General features: G+C 40.0%; 1 protein-coding gene across 3 annotated transcripts; it reads left to right on the forward strand.

Moving 5' to 3' along the window:
* The first annotated feature begins 8,930 nt into the window (after positions 1 to 8,930).
* kpna6 (karyopherin alpha 6 (importin alpha 7)) lies at positions 8,931 to 25,890 on the forward strand. 3 transcript variants are annotated; one of them, XM_018091194.2, is made up of 14 exons: positions 8,931 to 8,996; positions 15,762 to 15,895; positions 16,805 to 16,900; positions 16,981 to 17,080; positions 17,879 to 17,973; positions 18,519 to 18,650; positions 18,952 to 19,040; positions 20,907 to 21,006; positions 21,193 to 21,356; positions 21,666 to 21,744; positions 21,984 to 22,109; positions 22,365 to 22,492; positions 22,582 to 22,760; positions 23,333 to 25,890. In XM_018091194.2, exons 2-14 carry the CDS (start codon positions 15,767 to 15,769, stop codon positions 23,518 to 23,520), a joined length of 1,605 nt encoding a protein of 534 aa, XP_017946683.1. In that variant the 5' UTR covers positions 8,931 to 8,996; positions 15,762 to 15,766; the 3' UTR covers positions 23,521 to 25,890.
* The last annotated feature ends 597 nt before the right edge of the window (positions 25,891 to 26,487 follow it).

The following is a 26,487-nucleotide window of genomic DNA, read 5'->3' on the forward strand; positions in this document are numbered from 1 at the left end:
GCACAGTGACGCCCCCCCCCCGCAAGCATCCAGAGGCACAGTGACGCCCCCCCGCAAGCATCCAGAGGCACAGTGAACTCCTCACCCACAAGCATCAAGAGGCACAGTGAACCCCCCCACCCACAAGCATCCAGAGGCACATTGAACCCCCCCCACCAACAAGCATCCAGAGGCACAATGAACCCCCCCACCCACAAGCATCCAGAGGCACAGTGACCCCCCCCCACCCACCAACAAGCATCCAGAGGCACAGTGAACCCCCCCCCCACCAACAAGCATCCAGAGCAACAGTGACCCCCCCCTCAAAAAAGCATCAAGAGGCACAGTTAAGCAAAGGATCCTTCTGCTAACATTCAAAGCCCTTCACTCCTCTGCTCCTCACTACATTTCTTCACTGGTCTCCCTGCATGTTCCTGGTTGTCTCCTCCGCTCCTCTCAGAGCCTCCGTCCGTTTACACCGTTTCTCTCGTCTTAAACCATCTCGCTGCTCCTTACCTCTGGAACTCTATCCCTGAATCTCTCTGTAGGGAAAACTCACCCACTCTCTTTAAGATCAAAATCAGATGCTACCTTCTCGAGCACCAAAACATTATTTTGCCCAGTCCTGCGCTTAAGGGCAAATGCCCATACCTGGTGCACTCTTACCTTCCAGTTTGTGCCTGTATGTTACCCAACCACTTAGATTGTAAGCTCTACAGGGCAGGGACCTCCTTCCTACTGTGTCTCATACCACATGGCACTTATTCCCTGTGTATTTATACTTATTTATTGTATTTATTATAACTCTTGTCCTCCCTGTGTGTAATTCTGTATATTGTAAGATTGTACAGCACTGCCAACCCTTGTGGCGCTTTATAAATAAAGTTATACAAACATACATACATACAGTGGGGGGGTGGTAGCTGCTAGTTCCTAGTTATGAATGGCTGCAATATGTATCATTCGGTGCCTTCTTCAAATGGCTGTATAAACCAGATTATAGGGAGAACGCGCTCCTCGGTGGTTACTCGGGGATACTGTAGAGAGAACGGCTCGGTGAAGGCAGTGCCACAGTGCTCCTGAGTGAGTATTGGGGTGCGCTGGGTAGCATTATTTTTTTCTTGGAACAGGATTAAATGCAGAACAATATTTAGTTCTTGCCCGAATACTGGGACACTTGCTGTTCAGTGGAGGCTGTGGATCTTTTAGGTCTCTGTTTTTTTTTGGTCTCTGTAAGGTGTGTGCCCTTAATATTAGGGGGTTATTGGAGCCTGCTTATATGTGGAGTGCTTGGATTTGTTGGGGTAAATGTGCTGATGAGTTTTGGGGTGTGCATATTTTTTTGAAGGGTGGTTGTTTTGTTTTTGTTGGGTTGACATGCTGCAAAATTTTGAACTATGGGGAAGAGTTTTGCTGTGTGCTGATGTTTTTGGTGTGTTAGATAATTTTGGGGGATGGTTTTTTTGTGGTGGGGGAGGATTTTGTGTGCTTAGAATTTTTTTTTTTTACCAGCATTTTGAGAGTAGATTGGGTTAGTCCTATGGGGGCATCAGTATTTAAATGTCCTAATGTGGGGGGTACAGTGTTTGGTGAGATTAGATGAGCTGGGCTAGGTTTATATTTGTGGGGGGTATTTGGCTCCAGAGCAGTATGTAGGGAAACTAGACCTATAGGTTGTGGCAGCAGGTGAGGTCTATAGTTATTGATGGGGGGGGGGGGGTTTGGAGGTGTGTAAGTAAGGCATTATTTATGTATCTTAGGTATGTGTATGCCTTGCAGTGTTTGTGTCCCTAGTTGTATATGTTGTATACCTGAATGTTGGAAAGTGAGGCAGCATGTGTCACCCCTAGTTATGTGTGTGTCTTTGGGGGTCAGGTTAGGGCAATGAGGGGGTAGACCTTCTATTTGTCAGGAATGGGGGGATAGGTTGGGTCAGTCTGTGTGTGCCTTCAAGGTATGTGTTTCATTGTGGGTACACATGCTGGCAGAAAAATGTTGCAAGTGCCAAGCACATAGTGCCTACATGCTTTGCATTAAAGGGCTTACTTACTGCACCAGCGGCTTTTTCCACCATGCAACAAGTCGTATGGCCCCCAACCCCCTAGGCAATGAGCCAAGGGTGCACCTACTTTTTACCTGATTGTCAAAGGACCTGACAGCCACTGCCCACCCACTCGCTTCCTGCTGAATAGGCTCTGCCATCCTGGGACCCTCCTGCATGCAGAAACAGTAAGTGCCATTTCTTTACACACATATACATGCACTTACACACAGTTGTTTTTTATTTTTGCTTTTCTGGCTTGCTTTTTCTGCTTTTCTGACTTTTCAAAAATATATGGTTTCCTGGGGTAAACGTAATGTTCCAGGATTTTTGGCTTTAGAATCTAAAGTATGCTGTATTCTGGATTTGGAAAGGTCATGTTCTCTGGAAAAAACGATATATAGTTTTCCTACCTAAACGTAACCCCCCCCCCATAAATGCCCCTAAAATGAGAGAGCACAGAATGTTTACAAAACGACACAAACAATCCATATACATTTGCACAAGCGTCCAGACGCATACATACCATACACACTATATGCATTGATATGCCCTATGTCTAAATGCATATGTAGCTTATACTCGTGCATCTAAACAAATGGATACAACTATATGCATTGGTATGCCCTATGTCTAAATGCATATGTAGCTCATACTCTGTATCCATTTGTTTAGATGCATATACAGTAGTCATATCACTTGCATATTCTTAAGTACAGTACATGAATTCAATATATAGTTTAACACTTGCATACGTATCTAGAAGTATTTGTGGAAGCCATGTACATGTGGACATACATCCAGATGTATACCCATGTCAGGTCCTTGGCAAACGATGTGATTTCCCAGTACTCGGCTATGGAAACCTCTCATATGGCTGCTTTAGAAGTGGTACAGCTCATTTGAATATCGGTTCCTTTGTGAAATAGGCTGGTTTATGATTTGATTACATAACCCAAGGGACATGCAAGGATAATGTTTAGGACAAGCACATCTCTGACCCTAAAAATCATGTGAGTTTGGGGCACGTAATTTAGCAAATTCAAATGCAAATTGGTAATGCTCACCTATAACAACCACTTGTAGCATCGGGTGTTGTCAGCTGAGCCCACTGCCAAGGACCAGATGTAACTTTGTACTACAACACGCTGTAGCACTCCGAATCAAGAGATAAAGGTGTTTATTGTGCCAACAGAACAGGCAACGTTTCAGGCTCCAGCCAGAAACGTTACTTGTTGGCACTAGCGTGAAACATATCCTCTATTTTTCTTCAGATCTCACAGCCAGCATGAGGAATCCTGCAAATAAACCTTCCCTTCTGCCTCAAACTGAAACAAGGCTGCTGGATACCTGGCAATGAACAGTATAACAGGGACTTATCTCACGAAACACTTTAATGATTTTATACAAAGGCAGCTATTGCATAAACCTGCCCTCTCTCCTGTATTGAAATTGATTTCACACAATAAATTATAAAATGCTTCAATGTATTTTGTCTTTGCTTTTGTTTTCTAAATTTCAGTAAGCTATTCAAAGGTATTTGCTGATTGGTTGGATTGCACCCTTTACGTTACTACCAGTGGTAAAGATACAGATGAATATACTACATCTACCTTCTTTTGAAAGAAAGCTAGAGCAAAGGTACAAATACAAACATTAATCTTAAAGCCTTTATAGCAACTATCAGACCACTTTACGTGGGGGCAAAGCAGAATCTACGGTACTGGTTTCGGAAGGTCCTCTATTTGTTCTTGCTGCGGACATGTAGCTTCTTGGACCTGGTCTCCTTGTGTTGTATGGTCTCAGTGTTTCCATATATCACTGGACCAGTGTCTTACTGCATTGGTACTTTGTCTGGCTTGAGGTGTCTTCTGTTCGTCCTGTAGTGCTTTCCTTGGGGTGTGACTACATCATAAGATATGGGTCTATCTCTTACACTTTGTTCAATTGCTGCCCACCAGCCCAGTGTGGTTTCCACTCTGTCTCCTCTCTGAACAGGAGTAATAATCCTGGCTCTTCAGTTATAGTATCTCTTTTGGTTGGCTTGGTGTCTTTGTAAACAAGAGTAAACATTCTATGGAACTTTTGTTTTTAACATAGATGCTGATGCTGGCAAATTTGATCACAACACCCAACACATTAATAACTGTGCTGGGCTCTATTTTATGCCCATCACTGGTGTGTTCCTCACACTCAGCAGTTCTGAGTGTGGGTCAAGCCCAGTTCAACAAAAGTCTTTCTAACACTTTGGACGACCCATTCAGCCATGTCATTTGACTGGGGATAGCCTGAGTAAATCCTGCTTCATTACTGGCAAATTGTACATGGTCAGAAACAAGTTCTCGTGTTATACTGTATATTGTAAAAATGTCCTTGAGTCTTGCAACTGACTGACTGAACTGATTTTTCTGACAGTGTCAGTAACATGTTTAGGAGGGGGCTGGGGGCTGTTTACTTTTACAAAAATTAAAAATGTGCCAGGGAACCTTAACTTCCCCTTTAAATAAAGATATGAACATTATATTCACTTAAAATGCAAATATACATTCATTAAGAAACTAGCAAAATAGCAAAAAATTTTTCTGTTTAACCCTTTAATTATTAGATCAACAAATCTATGATATGTTTATTAAACAGACCGAAGCGCCACAGAAGTTTGACAGCACTGTTTTATAGTATACCGTGCTTGAATTGGGTTAAGAAAAGTGGAGGGATGGGATATGTGCCACCTGTAGTGCAAAAAAATAACCACGCCCATAATTATTAGCCACACCCACTGTTTAATAATCCTCGCCCACCAGTTATTTTGCTATTTCCATGTATATTAAAAAATGGTTTCTTTAAGAGCTAAATATTGCAAGAAATGTATAGAATACACTATTCTGTTTTATGCCTAAAGTATGCCCACTTTTGGCCACACCCCAAACACACCCATTTTACCTAAACACAACCCAGATTTAAATCCTTAAGTATAATGGATAACAGCATATTAACCCTAGGCATGCCAGTATAACTGCAGCAAATTGATACTGTGTTTATTAACCAAATAAGAACTGCAATCATGCCAGTAGGACCAATTTGGGAGGCCACCCTGCTTTCAAACCACCTATGTTACAGATACACTATCAGTGAATGGCAATTTCAAGTATTACTTCAGAACTCCTAGCAAGGTGGTACAGTGGCAAGCCCTTCTATAAATACCCCTGAACTCATAGCAGGATGACAGATTATTTCATATAGAGAGGGAGGGAGAAAGGCAGGGAGAGAGAGGGAGAAAGGCAAGGCGGGGAGAGAGAGAGGGAGGTAGAAAGACAAGTCGGAGAGAGAAGTAGAAAGGGTTTATGTCATGGGGTGGTGGTGACTGACCAGACGGACAGTAAGTCAGTAAGGCGAGATGGGCGCAGGTGACCAGGGCAGCGTCGTTGGTCTGCAGCTCCCTCTGAGCTGACTGCAATAGCGCCTATCTGGTAAACACTTCCTGCTCAGTATGGGCACATCCAAGTAGCTCGGGGGGGCGAGTTGGATGACGACTCACATCCATGTAACAGCCAGGGGGGGCGGCGGTTGCAATGTTCCAATATAGCTCTGGTATTATTAATCATGGCATCCTGCCCACCGGGATGGAAAATAGCCATTTTTAATAGGTAACGGGATGCCATCCCGCCACAAATCAAGCACTGATAGTATACCAATAGAGAGGATATTCCACTGGGAAATACCCATTTTATTCCATAAAATAGACTAATTGATTATAGTAGAGCAAAACATAGCCGGTTCACAGCAAATCATAATGTGTAGCCCACTAGGAAGTTGACTCTTTCTATAAAATACACTAGATCCTAGAGAATTCTAGTTTCCCAGCAAAGCAGAACAAGGAATCCATTCACAGCATCCCATAGTGTTTAACCCACTGGGAAATAGACTCTTACCATGAAATACACTATATCCTAGTGCAGTGCTGTCCAACTGGCAGCCTGTGACCCCCCTCTGTGTGCCCTCACCTGTCTGGCTGCTTTGATGGCTTACCTTTTTGTAAGCTTTATGTGCTATTAGTACTGAGATTAACTGGCCCCCTGCATGGTTCACATTTCAGATTCAGGCTGTAATCCCCTTGTATTGTTTAAACATGTAATCCCCTGTGTTGTTCACACCTTTCAATCCCTACATTGTTCACCCCCTGCATTGTTCAGACCTCAGGCTCAGGCTGTAATCACCCACATTGTTCACCTGTTCACACCTCAGACAAGACTACTGTAGGAGCAGTAGAAACTCACAAATAAACCCTGCACACTATAAAAAGAACATATACTGAGGTGGTATTGCAATTAAAAATATATAGCTATTGTGGAGACTGTAGGAGCAGTGCCAGCATTGTGTCACTGTATGCTGCCTGTGTGTGCGATACTCTGCCTGCCCTATGCTGCCTGTGTTTGCCATACACACAGGCAGCATAAGGCAGGCAGAGTAGGTCACACACATGCAGGGTAGAGCAGGCAGATGGCACACACAGGTAGGGTAGGCAGAGTATGGCACACACAGGCAGGACAGGCAGAGTATGGCAGGTTTTTACTGTACTACCACCATTAATATTGGTATGGTCATATGATAACATGGGTGTGGTTTCAAGTGGGTGTGGTTTAAAAAGGGGAGTGGTCTACATTGGCTTCCATTATTGGCCCTCCACCATGTAGGCTGGAAAAAATCCTGCCCTCGGTACCACAGAAGTTGGACAGCACTATCCTTGTGGATTCTATTGTCCCTGTAGAGTAGTACAGGGCGTCTGTTTACACTATCCTGCTGTGTACCCTGTCACGAGACTGGCACAAAACAGGGACACAACACACTCTGGGAACAGGGGTTACACAGGGCTTTATTACACCAGATTATAAAAATGGGAGAAACATAAACAAGATAACATCATTTGAAGTCTCATAAAACAGTCCACAGTTGAATTGGATAGAACTCCCACAGGGACAGCCTGAGGTTTCCAAATGAAGCCCCTTATTGAGTCAAGAACACATGGTTCCTTTAGGCAACTCCACAAATAAAGGCACAGGATTCCTCTATGGTACAGGTATAGGACCCGTTATCCAGAATGCCCAGGACCAAGGGTATTCCGGATAAGGGGTCTTTCCATAATTTGGATCTTCATACTTTAAGTCTATTAAAAAATCAATAAAACATGAATAAAACTTAATAAGATTATTTTGCATCCAGTAAGGATTAATTATATCTTAGTTTGGATCAAATACAAAGCACTGTTTTATTTTTACAGAGAAAAAGGAAATCAATTTTTAAAATCGGAATTATTTGCTTATAATGGAGTCTATGGGAGACAGGCTTTCCGTAATTCGGAGCTTTCTGGATATCGGGTTTCCGGATAAGGGATCCCATACCTGTATAACAATCCCTTTAGCTGCTGAGTCCCACCAATAAGCCTCCAAACTGTTGGAGGGAGTCTTCCTGCCGCAGCTAGGTTAGATTCCAGGGAGATGCCCTGCTGCAGCCAGGGTGCTCCCCAGTGTCTGAAGAAGATGCCCCAAGCCAGGAGCTACACATACAGCTTCCTCAGCTCCTGTTGCACCCACAACAACCCCCACCTCCCAGTCCATAAAGATGTATTTAGGCAACTAGGAAATAGACTGCTTGTTTAAAAAACACTAGATCCTAGTGGATAATTGCATCCTTGTAAAGCAAAGCTGTAAATAAGCAACTAGGAAATAGACTCCTTGTTTAAAAATCACTAGATTCTATGTAGCCAATTTATAGCATGTCATAATGCATAACCCACTAGAAAAAAATTATAATTCTCTTTATAAAATATACTAGATCATATTGGCTAACAGTATGAAATAAGAAACAAATTATATTGTTTGAGAGGAAACATTGACAATTTGATATTTACAATATATTAAAACTGTTGAATTTATGAGTGGAAATAAAATGTTAATTTATTATTTATCTATATTTATTACTTTATTATATGATTTTAAATACTCTAACTAGCTATAAACAGGCTAGTTGCAATACTTTATTTTACTAGGTGACAGCATTTTTAACCAGGATAAAATTACAGCCTCTTTTAGAATTATGATTGAAATTACTAATTTAAAGTTAGCTAAATTATACCATCCAGTCATTAGAAGCACCGAAAACAAGTAGGATCTATCCTACATGCATTATATTTTATAATTCCTATGATTATTCATTTTCCAACAAGAATATAGTCCAACTATATAAAAAAAAATCTATTTCCTTATATGTAAAGGTACACTGTTCCATTACCAACTAGAAACTAGATATATCTGACCATATTATCTAGTTTCTATTAGTTTTTTTTCCCACTAGATGTTAGCAAAACTATACTGACAGATCTATTTCCTAATCTGTAAAGCTGCTCTGTTCTTTTACCAACTAGGATCTAGATATGTCAGACCAAATTGTCTAGTTTCTATTACTGTTCCTTTTCCCACTAGATTTTAGCTGAAAGATCTATTTCCTAGTCTGTAAAACTGCTCTGTTCCATTAGCAACTTGGAACTAGACAAAAGGGGGAAGGGGTGTTCACTGTGCCTCTGCATTCTGGTGAGCAGAGGATTCAGTGTTCCTCGGAGTGCTTGTGGGGGGGCTTCACTGTGCCATTTGCTGTGAAATCACATCACACAAACATCCAGGCATATTGAACCTACCCACCTTACAAACATCCAGAGCACAGTGTATTCCACCCTCAAGCTAGAAAGTAGCCCAATGTACCCAGCCTATAGTACGAATCCCTTACTGCTTCTCCCTCTTTTGAATCTAGCGCTTAATATCAGCTAAACCTCCACAGGGCAGTCACATGGTGGGATCACATGATAACGATGTACTCAAGGTCCTTTCAGAGGATAGGAACTAGTCGCTACGTGATGCGTCCTTACGCTTGCGTGTAGTCGTGATTCCAGTCTCGCGTGATGAGACTTGTGGCGTCGAGATTTTCTGTAAGACAGGAGGCTGGGAACCTGCAGTTAACATCCTTGCGGGAGGTGTAAGTAGTAATTGGGAACTGAGGGCTGTGTTAGGAAAAGCGGGACTGTTGGGCAGTATGCGGTTACTTGGATTACCGGCCCCCCCTGATGTCAGTGTGCTAAGGTCTTCTAAAGGGAGGGCGGGAGCTAGGGTGCCGGCATATTCTTTCTCCTACACAGCTTTCAGTGCTCTTCGTTTTGTCACAGAAGTTTGTGTGGGGGAATGAAAGTGCCTGGACCCTAGCTCCCGCCCTCCCTTTCAATGTCTGCATCTTACTGACATCAAGTGACCCGTTAATCCAAGTGAGTGAGCTAGCAGGCCCCCCTTAAGCCCCGAAACCCACCGGGCCCGCCCTGTCCACCCTTGATGGCGGCGCAGATGATAGTCCCCACTTTTGGTGTTGGAATCCTGAGGCAATTTTCTGCTTTTCCTAGTGCATGAGTCGCTTGCTAAAGCTTGCCCTTTCTATGTTATGTACCTGCATGGTAACTATTAGAATTTGGTAGGAGGAGTTTTTTTTATTTCTGAACGCTTCCAGTAATAGGGAGTGTGATTTCTTGGAAAGGTACTTTTTGTTACTTTTAAGGGGATCTTTTTTTAAAATGTGTTTTTTTTTCATAAGGTGAAATGTATTTCTGAGAAACTAATATCTAATAATGTCCAATATAAATTTGTTAAATGTTTCTACTGGTTAGTAGAAGTTATTTAGTAATTGCTATGTATTGAGGTGCCTGTCTTTTTATATTTTATGCCCTCCTGGTAGAGCTGGGCGGTATGACCAAAAATTTATATCACGGTATTTTTCAAAATTATATCGGTGTCACGGTATTTGACGGTATTTTTTTTTCCCATGCATGATTAGGTGTTAACCCCATTTCCTAATAAATTAGAGAATAATTACTGCAGTATTGAAAATCAGAGTCAGGCAAGCGAAGGATCGGCAACAGAAAGTCGTAAGGTAAATCAGGCAGGTTAGTTTCCCAGGCAAGGCCGCAGACAACATAGCACAGGAGGAGGTGTTTGATAGCTTTAAATACCCCCCACGCATGCGCAGAACCGGCGCCATCAGCACGTCGCGGATGTGCACGCTTTGACATGTACGTGCGCTTTGACGCACGCGCACCTGGACACGCGTGCGCAACGTCCCGCGGACAACGGGAGGCGCGCGAGACCGGGCCACACGAGTGAGTACCCTGACACCCCGGTATTGCGGTATCTGAAAAATGAATATAGTTTTTTAAAAAAAAAAAAAAACACCGGTATTCGGTATTAAACGGTATATCGCCCAGCCCTACCTCCTGGTACTCCGAAACACTGTAACAAGCCAGCTAATTTACTGACCTGTAGCAGAACTGACTTCTAGTACATTGTGTCTGGAATCAAGCCAGTGAAGCGTTTTATTGAATATTAGTGCTGGGCGGTATACCGTAAAATACCGAATACCGGTTTTTTTTTTAAAAACCGATATTCATTTTTGAAATACCCCCTTACCGGTGATGATCGGGTTGCGCCCCGTGCGTACATGACGTCAGTACACACGGGCGCCCCGTGCGTACGTGACGTCACGTACGCACGGGGCGCAACCCAAAGCGGCAACAGAAGCGGCACAGGATGCATCGCTGGCCGCAGCGCTGGCCAACTTGCTGTATGGGGGGGTGCTTATAAATAATAATCGTAATTATAAGGGGAAAGTGGGGGGAAAGCTTCCTGCTTAGCTGGTCACATGCTCCCTCTACTGGCGCCTCACTGGTACAAACCTCCCAAAATTGCACATTCCAAGAACAGAACTGCATGAAGCAGTGCTTCATATACCGATTTAGAACCTCTGAGGAATTGTACCAACACGAGCCTTTCAATATATTTTCAACTTTGTTCTCTGTGGATTAAATACTAATTGTCTCAATAGCAAAATTTAGGGGCCCTGGCCACCAATGTTAATTGGAAAAAAAAATACCGTCAAATACCGTGATACCGATATAATTTTGAAAAATACCGTGATATAAATTTTTGGTCATACCGCCCAGCTCTATTGAATATGTATTGAAATTTTAATAAGAATTATATTTTCTTTCATCATTCGAAAGGGTTTTAATCGTGAAAGGATTCATTCCCGAGACCCTCCAAAACTACAACTACTTTGTTTTAGTATGTGGATAGCTGCAGTTTGGACAGATCTACCATATACCAGTTGTTTTATAATATATATAATATTTATAATAACAGAACAAAATGATTGTGTACTTGATGTGTGATCCTTAGAACCTATGATCTGTGGAAAAAGCGCATTCAACCTAATAGTGCAACACTGTAGCACCAAACATATAACACTTCAATCTCACATAGGTGTGGAGAACTTGGACTTGTGTAACTAGTATAACTAACTACAATCACACCTTCAGAAAAGTGCAATGAAATGATGTGGGTAAGTATAATTACAATCCATCTTAGGGCAGTGGCACACGGGGAGATTTGTCACTCCACGACAAATCTTCGTTGTCGCGGCGGCTAATATCACCCTGGGTAGAATGTAAATCGCCGGTGGGATGGCATTTGCGTCGCTGCAATGTTCTGAAGTCCCCCAAAGTTTCCTCTCAAGACAACTTCGGGCGACATTGCGGGGCAATTTAGGATTAAATACTTACACTGTGGAGCTACTAGAGCCATTCAATATCCTCTGATTGTTGGTACTGTTTCTGCTACCAGAAATTTTGTGTGCCCAAAGCCAGTACAGGTATGGGACCCATTATCCATTATGCTCGGGACCTGGGGTTTTCTGGATAAGGGATCTTTCTGTAATTCAGATCTCCTAACCTAAGTCTACTTAAAAAAATATTTAAACAGTGATTAAACCCAATAGGATTGTTTTGCCTCCAATAAGGAATAATTATATCTTAGTTGGGATCAAGTACAAGGTACTGTTTTATTATTACAGAGATAAAGGAAATCATTTATAAAAATGTAAATTATTTGATTAAAATGGAGTCTATGGGAGATGGCCTTTCCGTAATTCGAACTTTCTGGATAATGGGTTTCCGGATAAGGGGTCTGATACCTGTAATGGATGGCCATGATTTAGCTTGTCCTCGCACTTCTGCATTTTCTTTGAAAGACCCTAAACACTCCCCAAACTACATTAGTACCATGATTAACAAAAGAAAAGAGGAAAGTGTCCCAACATTTATTTTTTTGTCAACTCCACAGTATTGTTAGTATTGAATTCTACAGGGAGCTGCTATTATCCTTAAAGGAACAGTAACACCAAAAAATGAAAGTGTATAAAAGTAACTAAAATATAATGTGCTGCTGCCCTGCACTGGTAAAAGTTGTGTGTTTACTTCAGAAAGTCTACTATAATTTATATAAATAAGCTGCTATGTAGCCATGGAGGCAGCCATTCAAAGGAGAAAAGGCACAGGCACATAGCAGATAACAGATAAAACACTATTGTATTCTACAAAGCTTATCTGTTATCTGCTATGTAACCTGTGCCTTTTCTCCTTTTTTCCCAGCTTGAATGGCTGCCCCCGTGGCTACACAGCAGCTTATTATATAAATTATAGTAGTGTTACTGTAGCAAACACACCAGTTTTACCAGTGCAGGGCAACAGTGCATTATATTTTTATTACTTTAAAGCTCTTTCATTTTTTAGTGTTACTGTTCCTTTAACTCCATCACTTCATTACTTTTCTGGAGGCGTGTGATGGTGGTTGAAAGTACTTGTTCTACAAACCCGTTAAACTGTAGTTTTTGTTTTGTTTTTTTTTGTAGCTACAATGTTGTACTATTAGGTTGTAAGTGCTTCTTCCCTAGATCATATATTGAGTGTTGAATTGTGAATGAAAGGAAAACAGTATGACTGTCAGACACACATTTCTTACGAAGAATTTTGTTTCTTTGGCTTTGTATTGCTATGTGATTTTACTGGTTTAGCAAATATTGTTTATGGTGCTACATGGCCACTTTTAATGCACTTGAATGCCACTTACAGTTTTAGACACTGATATTTCTTTTTTTTGTAACTTAAATTTTATTTGGTTTTAACAGCATTATTTGACATATAGTGTTTGTTTCTTCAAGATGTAGTACTGTGGATATTATAATCAGTGACAAAGATCATATGGCATAAAGTCGAATCAGATTTTATACATGTAAATAAAGTGATAAAGGGGTTGACAGGCAAAACAGAGTCAAAACAATAACAGTTCCAATATGTTTCTCAGCAGAGTGAGTCAAATTCTATCTATTGCCTCTATGCTCACTCTTAAGTTAGTACGGATGGGGTAATATCCCGTATTGCATAAGTCTGTTCCTATTGGGTGTATAATTTTGGGAGATGAAATAGTCCCACTTTGACCATATTTTATCGTGTTATGGGGTTGTTCCCCTGAGTCTAGCTGTCATTTCTTCCAACACTTTCATATCTCGTAAGCGAGAAATAAGCTCTCCTGTGCTGGAGGGTTCTGAGGATTTCCACTTGGAGGTGATCGAAAGTCTGGCTGCTGTGTAATAAAATATATATATATAATATATATATATATATATATATATATATATATATATATATATTAGTTCAGGAGTTTCTGTTCCGAGTGTGGGATATCAGACATTGATATTTCTAAGAACACTGACTGAGAAGTCATATAATAGTCTTGCCTGTAGAGTCAGTTTTCACTGGAGGTAGAATACATGTATACATAAGGCAGATAATGGCCAATAGGTGGTATAGGAGGACATATATGTGAAAGATACATTGCATAGTAGACTCAAGCAACACAGGTGCCCGGTGGTTTAGTCAGGTTGAACTTTGGGATTAGCTTCCAGCCAGGAGGCCCCAATCTTTTCAGATTTCCCTGGGCAGCCTCGAGCTTCATAAATTAGTTTGCTTTTCATTTTTCATACTTAATGATGACACATTAAGCATTATTAACAGTTGTAACTGATGAAATTACTAAGATTTTTTAAGAAGATACATTTTACAGGTTTATTAAGACTTGTGTATTTTAGAGAAATAATTGCAATGGGATTTTGATAAGGTGTTGAAGTGGTCATTAAATGTATAAAGTAATGTACAATTTTAAAACTGGTGGCACTAGGTATCCTATATTTAGTGCATGACACTATACAAGCACAAGGCATCTCTGGTGTCTGCACAGATTTTTTTTTCCCCACTAGCTTGTTAAAACTCTGGTTTATACAGTTCCCTATCCTTAGGGCTAAACTATACGGGAGATTTTAATCAGATTTTGTGGGTCAGATTTAATCTGATACTTCATGCAACAGCACAAAATTTTGTAGGATTATACAAAATCTAATCTCCATAGGCTGTAAGGTAAACTCACATTAGATAAAGTCTGATGGTATGTTTTGTTCCTGCATCGCCATCCGACAGTAAGAAAAAAGGGTGGTTAGGCACCATCAGATTTTATCTTGTTGGATGAAAATGCAGCATGCTGGATTCTCTTCCAACAGGCATGTGATGTTCGATGGCAAATTTTTCACGGTACAGTTTACACATCAGATTTTTCTATGGCAAATAACCGGCCCTTTTGTTTTGGTTCCTGCCATTTGTCTGCTTAGCTGCTTAAGGGCTCTGGCACAAGGGGAGATTAGTTGCCCGCGACAAATCTCCCTGTTCGCGGGCGACTAATCTCCCTGAGTTGCCATCCCACTGGCGAAAATGTAAGTTGCTGGTGGGATGGCACACGCGGAGGCGTGATTTCGGCAAATCGCCGAAAATGTCTCGCGAGGCAACTTCGGCGATTTGTCGAAATCGCCTGTGCAGCGTGTGCCATCCCACCGGCGACTTACAGCTGTGCAGTGGATGGGCAGAACACCACCTTCTCTTTAAGCGCGGAAGCAGTTAGTAAGCAACGTGGTGTCATTATGTAAACTAATATTTGAAACCATATGACATATGAAATAATATGGCTGAGCCAATAGATTTGCTAAAGTCTGGGGACCCTGGTGTGACTTAGACATAAAGGAGAAGGAGAGCCAATTTGGTATTTTATTGCCAATAGATTAGCCACAAACTAGAATGCTATATTTATTCTGTAGAAGACTTTACCATACCTGAGTTAACAGCCCTAGAAGCTCCCTCTGTTTGTCAGCTGCCATACTTGGTCTTAGCTTTGGCTGCTGGTAGCAGAGTGGGCAGGGCAGGACAGAGAAGGGAGGGAGAGAGGAGCAAACTGCGCAGATTTGTGCTGTGTCCTGAAGGATTTTTCTGAGAAAGAAAGTCTGATACCGAAGAACATGTGTACACAAAAGAAGATAATTAATCCTGTGTTGAGGGTTGTGAGTGTTCATGGCTGTATTTACATATATCTTTCTGATAAAGCTTACCGTACTTAGTTTTAACCTTTCCTTCTCCTTTAATGGCTAATCATTCAGCCATCTGATTTACCTCAACTCCCCAATATAGCACTGCCATGAAATGCATAAACCATTTGTTGGTTTCCAGTTATCCTTTTAGTCTCTTGAGTGTATAGATCACTCATAACTTTGTTGCATTTTTTTTTTCTTTTGGGCTTGTGGATTAGAAATTGGGTGCACCTGCTTTCTTGATGGTATGGGTCCCTGTAACTACTTATAGTGGCCCTGTAGTTATGTATATGTTTAATTTATGAAGCTGTATATTTAGTTACAATTTTTCAAATAAATATAACAGTCTGGCTTAGCTATATAAATAAAGGGGGAGAGAAATGTTCACTTCCCTATGCTTCTAACACTCTAGACACTATGGCAAGCCCTGGTAAGGAAAACAGTCGGATGAAGAGCTTTAAGAACAAGGCTCTGAACCCAGAAGAGATGCGCCGGCGTCGTGAGGAAGAAGGCATCCAACTTCGCAAACAGAAGAGGGAGCAACAGGTACACTTTGCATCTTATTACAGGTCAAAAGTTCTGCCAAAGGGTGCACTGATAGGGCACCCAATATTTTTGACATGCTGAAATGTGTGCTTTATTTTTGAAAATTGTTAAATTCAACAAATAATAACTAGGTATTTATATTTACTTTTCCAGTCAAGGCTATAGAATATATTTCTAATGAAGCATTGACCCACTTTGTATAATCCATTATATCTATATGTCTGTCTTTCTATCTATCTGGTACCTGACACCCACACAACAATTATTTTCAAATTAAGTATAAAACCCCAAATTATATATTTTAATTAAACATCCATACCTGTTATAAAGGTATTTAAAAATCTCAACTGTCCATGCCACAGGCAGGCAATTACTTTTACTTTCCAGTGCATCGCAGGGGTCCATGTGATTGCCATTCTAATGGAAGGGCAATTGGTCCAGCTGCAAAATTCTTAAACATGAAAACAGAATCACGCTTTCTGGCCTTGCCCTAATAGGCTGATAGGATCTCCTTTTTATATATCATAATGATAATTTGTCTCCTAGATGGAGGCTGCAATGATGCCTACAAGATATCCAGAGAGTAATACTTGTAATCTGTGGCACAAAAAATACTACCCAAATGTGTTGCAGTTGGAGACTGCTGTATGTCTGTAATATGAATCATAAAACTTTTTCTTTGTGTATTTCATTGTTTTTTTAGGATTGTTATATTTCCACACATGTAGGTGTAATGTTGGTTAGGTATTGATAGGTTTTCTTTTGCTAAACAAGCAACCCTGCTATATGAATATGATCTTATAGATCATTGTATATGTGGGTGTTTTTTACACTTTAGTATTCTGAATTGATTGCACAAGTACTTTGTGCCCAGTTGTATTACTGAGCTTTCCTTCTTCCCAAATGTAGCTCTTTAAACGCCGGAATGTGGAGTTGGCACCAGAAGATTCCTCCATGTTTGATGGACCACTGATGGATTCTTATGTCAGCTCCACCACACCTGGGGTAAATAATATATTTCTGTAGCATATTTTCTCTGTTGTTTTGATTTTTTCACTTCTGTTTTGTGTGACTTGCTTCCTCAGGATGGAGTTATTACCCGTGAGATGGTAGCATTACTTCTCTCTGATGACCCTGACCTACAGTTAGCTACCACACAGAAATTCAGAAAGCTTTTATCAAAAGGTCAGTAGTGAAAGTGAAAATATTTCAGTGACGTGGGGAAAATAGTGTTGATTTTGGCAAGGCTCATTGCTGTTACACAGCAAAACCTCAAATAAATGAATCTTCAGAAACAAAAATTGGCCCCAGTACTTTTTCCTGAAGGGAGTGAGAGTTTTATTTTGCATGCATTAATGTTTATTGGTTAACTTTATGGTAATACAGTTTGTGTTTTTTAGTGTAATTTTTTTTATTTGCTGTATCTCTTAAGTTTGTCTTTTTGTCAAAACACTGAAATGGTGATTCGAGGCTTTTAAAAGCCTGTATATCCCCTCCTTCAACATTTGATGAATAGGGTTTGTACTAAAGATAGTTTTTGCCTGTTCTTTTCATTGTGTTGTGAAATATCTAGGGTTTTTCATATTTCTAATGCCATTAACATATTGTAAGAAGGTAGTGAAAGGCTACCCTAAGCATTTGGTACAAGTTAAGAAACTAAAAGCCAGTAAACGCTAGCAAAGTGTATGTCAACGTTTGACCCACAGGAAATTGGTATGCAGGATAATTTTAGGGAATCCCTCAACTCTTTTGAGCCTGGAATCTTTACAGCAGTTTTATTGCATTGTTTACTTTTAATATAGCTTTAGGCATCCAGCTAGCTTTTATATTGTAAGCACAATGGTTGGTTGTGTTTGTTCAGAATGTAAATATACTTTGTTTATTTTGCTCTTGATACATTTTAAACAGTGATTGGTAAGATAAAATACTGTGCTATTTTTGAAACACACAACACTGCTTTAAAGCTATTTTTTTGTGTTTCAGAGCCTAATCCACCGATAGATGAGGTCATAAATGCCCCAGGGGTAGTTGAGCGATTTGTAGAATTTCTGAAGAAGAGTGACAACTATACACTACAGGTGTGTTAATTATTTTTACTTGAAGAATTTATTTAAAGGAAATTGTAAAAAAATGCATTTTTAAAAAGTCTTAGTTTAATGGAAAAGGAAAGCTAATAGAGTTAATCTCAAGCTGCAGGCATACCTTCAGTTGTCTCAATAGTGCCCTTAAGTCTCCCCATATTTCACCTGTTCAGATGATCAGAAGCCAAACAGGAAGAAAAAAATGCTGAGCTGTGTAAAGAAAGTTCCTATAATGCCACGCTCCTGCACCAAGACCGGTGTACATGCTCAGTTTGTAAGACTGAGGAAGCTTCCTGCTGATTGGCTCAGATCCATATTCCTAAGAGGGGGGAGTGAGTTCTTAGCATTCTTGAAGGAGGGGGGGAGCAGGAGAGGAGAGAGCTGCGTGTCTCTGGCACAGGAAAACAGACTCAACAAATCTTTTTTCCAGAGAAGTCAGTGCAGCGTTTCTGTGAGTGCTTATGGCTGTATTTACATAGACCTTTCTGATAAAGTTTACTTAGTTTTTACCTTTCTTTCTCCTTTAATGGTGACATTTGCAGTTTGAAGCTGCCTGGGCCCTTACAAATATAGCTTCTGGAACCTCACAACAAACCAAGATCGTAATAGAAGCAGGAGCCGTTCCAATCTTCATTCAGTTGTTGAACTCTGACTATGAAGATGTGCAAGAACAGGTATGAATTCTCCCAACACATAATCTGTCCTTTGTGTAATATCATCCTTCACTGGGGGGGAGGGGTACAGAAAGATGAAGGGGGGGTGGGAGGCGAAAAGTATGTTATACATTCTGGTTATGTTCTTAAGCTGACAACAAGTTCTTGAATTTACATTTACACAGTTTATCTTGGGTGTTATACAACATCATATATAGTTAGTATTGCATTATCCTTGTATTTACTGTTGAATTTTATACATGTTCTTTTCATTTAAACCTTTTGAATTGGTGACATGTCCTTTTTTTTTCTTGTCTGCCAGGCTGTTTGGGCTTTGGGCAACATTGCAGGTGACAGTTCAGTGTGCAGAGACTATGTTTTAAGCTGTGACATCCTTCCTCCTCTACTCAAGTGAGTTCTGATGGTACTTAGAGTGTACACTATTTTATGGACCATACAAGAAGGGCGAGAACTGGAACTAACTCTTTGGTACACTAAGAAAAAATATGTGGATATTCATCCCCCAGTAGTCTGGAGTATAGAAATGTTAGGAAATTAAGCACAATAGAAATGTTTAGACTTTATTCCCTAGTGCAAAAAGGTTTAATATTAAAGTTCTTTCAGTCAAGTATTCGATTTTGTGTTATGCAACAATTTAGGAGGTAGTAATAAATATTAAGAGGATAAATGCCAATTCCTAGATGTATTACTGTATATACTCGATTATAAGCCTAGTTTTTCAGCACCCAAAATGTGCTCAAAAAGTCACCCTTGGCTTATACTCGAGTCGGGTGCTTGGGTCCCTCCAAACTAGCACCCTCTGTCCTTTGTGTGCAAATTAGGCCACCTGCAACCAGACCCTCCAGTGCCCTGGCCCACTCCCAAATTTATCTTCATCTACCATCCTCACCTGTCCCATTCTGCACTAGACATTTCACTTTATATGCTATATAAACTATATATAGTTTTGAATGACTTTAACTCTTTGTGTTTTAGCTTGGTTGCTGAGTACTCTTAAGGTATCATTGTTGATAAAACAATTGTTTTTGTTGACCCTCCACTTACAGAGCTAGTTTACAGTTTTTATTTGAAATAAATATTTAAAAACATATACCCCACTGATGCCTCATATAATGTAATTTTATTGGTATTTATTTTGATGAAACTTAGCAGTAGCTGCTGCATTTCCCACCCTAGGCTTATACTCGAGTCAATAAGTTTTTCCAGTTTTCTTAGGTAAAATTAGGTACCTCGGCTTATGCTCGAGTATATACGGTAAATAAATGGTGTAAGACAAAGCCCAAGTTTTGTGGCCCTTTGCTTGGGCTAGTGAATCCAAAGAGTCATTATACTCCCCAGTTTCATATGGTTGTTCTTAAGAAAAATTAGAAATTGCAGAGCAGGGTGGGAGGGGGAGCAGATGCAACAGGCAGAAGGTAGGGCAAGCAAGCGGTAAGGCAGTGCACCTGAGGAAGCGGTGGGGTGATGGAGGGTGTAATACCTAACCAATGTGATGCACTCCCCACTAAATTTTTGCCCATTAGGTGGAATGCAATGAGACTGTGACTACAAAAATTCATACAGACAGCAACAAGAGGTCCTCTGCACTCGCTCATTATCAATATATAGGACATTAAGACATTCTGTGCTTTAAGCTACTAAAAAATACCCTCCCCTTTAAACAAAACAGGAATTGTTAGTCCGTATATTACAATATACTTCAAGTTGGACAACTATGACAGTCACCCCCCCCCCCCTTGCCAGTCCTACACTTACTTTTATCTGATTTATTAAGAATTCTACTGATTTAATATACATTTAACAAAGGGACTGAGTTACCTGCAACTTACTTGCTTTGAAGGTTAAAACCCTCAAATGGTTGGATCACGTGACTGTAGCTGGGAAGGGGTAGAGCTACAACATGAAGCTGGCAAGTGCTCCTGTATAAACTATAGCAAACAAGGGAAAGTTGTGCTTGCCACTAAATTTTTAACCCTTATGTGGGCGTGCAATGAGGCTGTGACCACAAAGGGTAAAGAGTTGAAAGTAGATGTGTAATGCGCAAGATGTGGTAGGGCAGGATTATGCTTAAATCAGATCAGTGTTATATGGGTACACCTGGCTCTAAATGTAGCAGATAGGATAATAGATGATTATGTTATTGGATTCTTACAAAGTGTGTTAATTACGTCTGTTTCATTATGAATTTAAATGTACCAAGGTTTTCTTAAAGCTAGCTTGTAAGTATAGTATTTGTCACTTCACTTTTTCTCACAGCCTCCTTACCAAATCAACCCGCCTCACCATGACCCGAAATGCAGTCTGGGCCTTGTCTAACCTTTGTCGAGGAAAGAACCCACCTCCAGACTTTGATAAGGTTCCTCCTGTTTACTTTTTCTTTACCTCTTCCTAATTTCTGTCCTGTAATAGTTCTGTATTAGCATGCAATCTTTATTTGGAATCGGTTTTATTGTTTCTTTTACTTCCCCTAAATCTTGTAGCCTGTTTTGTAACAAACATGTCCTCATTTTGCATGTTATCTCACTGTGTGCTCTATCTGTAGGTGTCTCAGTGTCTTCCTGTGCTGTCACGCCTTCTATTCAGCAGTGATTCAGACCTGTTAGCCGACGCCTGCTGGGCTCTTTCTTATCTCTCCGATGGTCCTAATGAGAAGATCCAGGCAGTCATAGACTCAGGAGTCTGCCGCAGGCTGGTGGAGCTCCTAATGTTAGTATGAAAATAGTGGTAATTAAAAGTCAAGGAACCACTTAAATAGCTGTAAAATGATTAAACATAAGTATTTGGTGAAGACCTTGTATATTCCTCTGCCATAGCACACAAGGGTAAAAATACATTTATTTTTTGCCATCACTTTTTATGATTTAGTCTAGTATTTTATATTGCTGCCTCTGAAAACTTAAAACCAACCCAGTATTATATTATTTGTCTGTTATGACACAGTGGCTGGATATATGGCACTAATTTATTTAAATAGTCAACTACTTGGAGGTTCAATAAAGTTTTTCTCTTCCTTAGGCACAATGATTACAAGGTAGCTTCTCCAGCACTCAGGGCCGTAGGAAATATTGTCACTGGAGATGATATCCAGACACAGGTAAAGAAGCAGCATATTCTAAAAAACAAAAAAACTTTGACCTTTCTATTGCCAGGAAGGAGTATTAAGTTTTTCATACCACCGGCTAAAGTGAAACTGGTGCTGCCATTATTGGGGCTGCCCAGAAGTTATCCATTAAGTAACTTCAAAGTCGCATTCCTGTTTTATATTTGTATCACTAGTATATATCCTTTTATTTCCTTCATTAAAACTTTTAAAAGTAATTGTACTTTTTGCAGGTCATCTTAAATTGTTCAGCTCTTCCCTGCCTCCTTCATCTTTTGAGTAGCCCAAAAGAGTCCATTCGGAAGGAGGCCTGCTGGACGATTTCAAATATTACTGCTGGCAACAGAGGCCAAATACAGGTAGCAAGCATGGCTTACTTTGTAATTAAATGACTGCCGTATCTTTTAAGTTTAAATGGTACTAACCGATACCACAAATCCAAATAAGTGTTTACTTTTGTTTTAAAACAAAATTATTTTATTAATTATATTTTTCTTAACACTTTTTTCAAGTAATTTTGTATTCTGTATTTGTGTTTTATTATGATTGCCTCTTATGTGCAGAATGTCTCTCATGTCTCTTGGTTTCTGTCAATGTCTCTACCTTTCTTGAAGGCTGTTGCTGATGCAAACATTTTTCCAGTTTTGATTGAGATTTTGCAAAAAGCTGAATTTCGAACTCGAAAAGAGGCTGCTTGGGCAATCACTAATGCAACATCAGGAGGCACACCAGAGCAAATTAGGTATGTTTTGAAGCTGGATACATATCTGTATCTGTAAGGAAATGCAAGTAGATGAGAGAGGATATTTTACTGGTGCAATCTTTTATTAGGTACCTGGTGAACCTTGGCTGCATTAAACCTTTGTGTGACCTTCTCACAGTCATGGACTCAAAGATTGTTCAGGTTGCACTAAATGGACTGGAAAATATACTGCGGCTTGGTGAGCAAGAAGCTAAGCAAGGAGGCAATGGTATCAACCCATATTGTGGACTAATTGAAGAGGCATACGGTAAGACAGGGTGCTGGGCTTATGTGTAAGTGAGGAAGGCCTCTACTGTGGAAGTACCACATTATTTAGGGCAGAGGGGAACTAGAGGAAATCAAACAAACTTTTTTCATTTTTAAATTATATAGATGATCGTTAAAGTGATACTGACACCAGAAGGTAAATCTTTTTTTACATCTATCATAACATTGTCTTTGCAAGAACTTTATAATTTTGCCATAAAAATATTTGCCTGAGGCATTTACATAACCTGTCTGATGCCCTGTGTTCCTCTATGAGGGGGCATCCATATTTGTCTGTTAGCATTAGAAGCTATAACTGACAGGTTGGGAAAGGACAGTCAGGTTGGCAAAACAGTAAGGTTTAGGAACTTCAAGTAACAATTACTTACAAAACCAAACCTGTCAGCAAAAAACCGTCAACACAACCTATAGGTAACTTTTTATGTATATTCATATTTTGAAAAGTAGTTTTTTCGTGTCAGTATCACTTTAACATGCTAGCCATGTGGTATTATAAGAAAATAAATATATCCTGTTCTTGAGTGATACTTTATTTTTTCCAATGGCTTTTAGGTCTTGATAAGATAGAGTTCCTGCAGAGCCACGAGAACCAGGAAATCTACCAAAAAGCATTTGAGTTGATAGAACATTACTTTGGAGTGGAGGAAGATGACCCTCAACTGGTCCCTTCTGTTGATGAATCTCAGCAGCAATATATCTTTCAGCAGACAGAAGCACCTATGGAAGGATTCCAGCTGTGAACAAGGATCTGTTGGACAAGTTAAGCCCTTGCCTCTATATTCTTCCTGCAAACAGGAGAGGGAGGTCAGGAAAATTCATCAGGACAAATTCTTTCCTTCACCTCTTACACTCTTGCTTCATTCATGCGGAGAAAGCTGTGATTCTGTTGGGCATTTGAGCATCTGCATATGAACTTCAGAGTCAACCAACTCTTTTTTTGCAAGGTCTGTGTATAAAATTCACACTGACCCAATGCTGAAACTTTTATGCTTTGAAAGTCTTTATTTTTTTGAGTTTCTTTTCTTTTTGTTTCTGTTTGAAAAAGAAACTGATTGGAATCAAACGCACCAGAAATGAATGCGTTTAGCATGTTGCCCTTAATTTGGGGTGAGATGCAGAAGGAATTGTTCTCTTGTTATTCTTTTGTTGATGGGAAAAAAAAGAATATAGATCTATTTAAAAATAAATAAGTAAAGTGAATGAAAGGGAGCACAACATGGTAAGAGGTAATGTTTCTTATCTTTAGAGTATAGCTTCATTTATAAGAGAATACTTGCTGCTATCAATTGATGGTGGCAAGTGTCACTACAGAACATGGACTATCAGGAGCAAATTGATCACTGCTATAAAGGCTTGATGTGAGAGAGAGAGGTTGCAGTGCAAGTTCCTATTTGCCTTAAATTTCCTTCCTGTGCTTAGCTTTATTGAAGGTAACCAGTTTTCGGAACTGCCTGTTAATTGCATTCAGAGCAGAACAATAACATTAAATTATTTTCATCAAGAAAGAGTGTGTGACTCCATGCACTTTATAGGAATTGCTTTGGGCACATCACTGATAATGCCTAGACATGTACTGTTTTTCAATGCAAGACAATATACTCCTTGCAAGTAGTGTTGCTTGCATCCAAAATTTACAAATTCACTCCTCAAATATATTTACTGCTGATCTGATGTACAGATGGCCATATGTCTACTTGAATTAAATCAGTATTTAACTGAAATACATTATTACCTCCTGTGTGTAGTCTCACACTTGGCTGTTTTAAAATTGTTGATTTTTTTTTTATATATTTATTTTCACTACTCTTGATGAATTGCTCAGGCTAATATTGACGAGGCACATCCTTGGCTTCCCTTCCTCTGCGTTTTCTTCTGTAGCTGGAGAGAAGCCATTGTGTTCCCCTTCGCTCCACCATCACGGACAACTGAGCTTATATCCAGTGTGAAAACAAGTTGAGGCTGACACCATGCCTGTCAATGCAGAGATGCAGTGGAGTGAAAGGGAGAGCATTGGCTTCTCTCCACCAGCAGAGAAAACTTGCCTTACTGTTGCGCTGACTTAAAGGAAAGCTAAAATCTCTTGGGGGTGGGGTGCCAAGTTAGGCACCCCCTAGTGATTCTAGTCACTTACGCCCTACCCCTACTGTTTGCTGAGCACCACACCACAGTTTTTTTAGGACTCCCTGGAGTCCCCTGTGCCAATTTTATCCAAGCACATTTTCATACAAAAATCTAACAAATGTTCTGTCCAACACATTACCCAAGGCCAGCATGGATGCCTGGGAGGCAGTGAGAAAATGTTGGTAGAGCGCTCAGCGTTTTTTGGGGAAGTGCAAATAGAATAATTGGGGGGGAGCACAACAACTTAGCACCCTGAGTGATTTTATCTTAATTTCACTTTAAAAGGTACAAAGATATGAGAATTATTTATTTCATAAATATTTTTTTCTCTTGCTTCAAACTGCACTTTTTTATACATAACTAGCCCTGGGTGGAAATCATTCTCTTCACTTTGTACCTATTTTTTAACATTATTCCTATATGTGAGCTTACCCACTGCCTTATGTTACTATAGGGTTTAATTGCAGTGGTGGCATTAAATACAATATTTATATCTAGTATAAATAAATCTAAAGCTGGACTTGTTAAATAATTACTTAACAAGTCCAATTGCTTTAGATTTATTAATACTGGATGAATGAATATCTTCATAGTCATAAATACAATATTGCTTCCTTGCATAAGATGTAGGTATTATTCTGTTGATTTGCAGTCTACTTGACACATTCATTCTGCCCTGCACTATTTGGTAAACATAATTTTTTTTTAATTTAGATTCTTCCCTAACCACCCACCCAAATGCCCATTGGGCATATTGAAACTAATAGCATCTTCAATAGAAGAAAGGGGGTGATGTAGTCAAAGTGCCTGCTTATGAACATATGCCTGCATAGGGTAGCCAGAGCCCAGGCTGAGGCCATGATAAAAATTGGGTGGTAAGACCTGATGTGTATTATGGAGACACTTCTCTCTTTACTGAGACTGTGATCCAGACTTCCTGCAACAGTCTTGTATCTTTTGAATGTACAAATTAAATCACTTGGATAAAAGAAGACTATTTAATCTTTACATTTTTTTCAGGAATGTACACACAAACTTTCCCTCTGGTTAAAGCTAGCCGTTGAAGGTGCCCAAGCAAAATCTGCGTTTGGGGCTGAATTGTTAGATGGGGTAGAATCCTTATTGTTTCTGCCTCCATATCTGACGATTCAGCCCTGAACGTCAATGGAGGGAAAAAATGAAGATCGTAATTGGTACGTGTATGGCCTGCTTCAGAGTGATTGAAGAGCCTTTGGTTGCCAAATGTGCTGCACTTATAGATAACATGCTGATTTTTATACAAATTCATACAACACAAAAGTCTAATTGTTCCATATTCGAACTGGGTAAATGCAATTAAATGTTCAAACAGCAGGCTAGTAAATGCTAAAGGTGGCCAAACACGGGCCAATTGTAGCTGCAGATATCGGTCCTTTAGACCGATTCGGCAGCTTATCGGCCCATGTAGGGGTAGCAACGATGGGCTTGCCCGACCGACATCTGGCCTGAAATCGGGCAGGATAAAAAAAATTTAGTCGGATCGGGGACCGCATCGGCTCGTTGATGCACCCATTACCCTCGTTATAATTCGATCATTTAGCCCTAAT

Source organism: Xenopus tropicalis, chromosome 2 (assembly GCF_000004195.4).
Source record: "Xenopus tropicalis strain Nigerian chromosome 2, UCB_Xtro_10.0, whole genome shotgun sequence".
Taxonomy (NCBI): Eukaryota; Metazoa; Chordata; class Amphibia; order Anura; family Pipidae; genus Xenopus; species Xenopus tropicalis.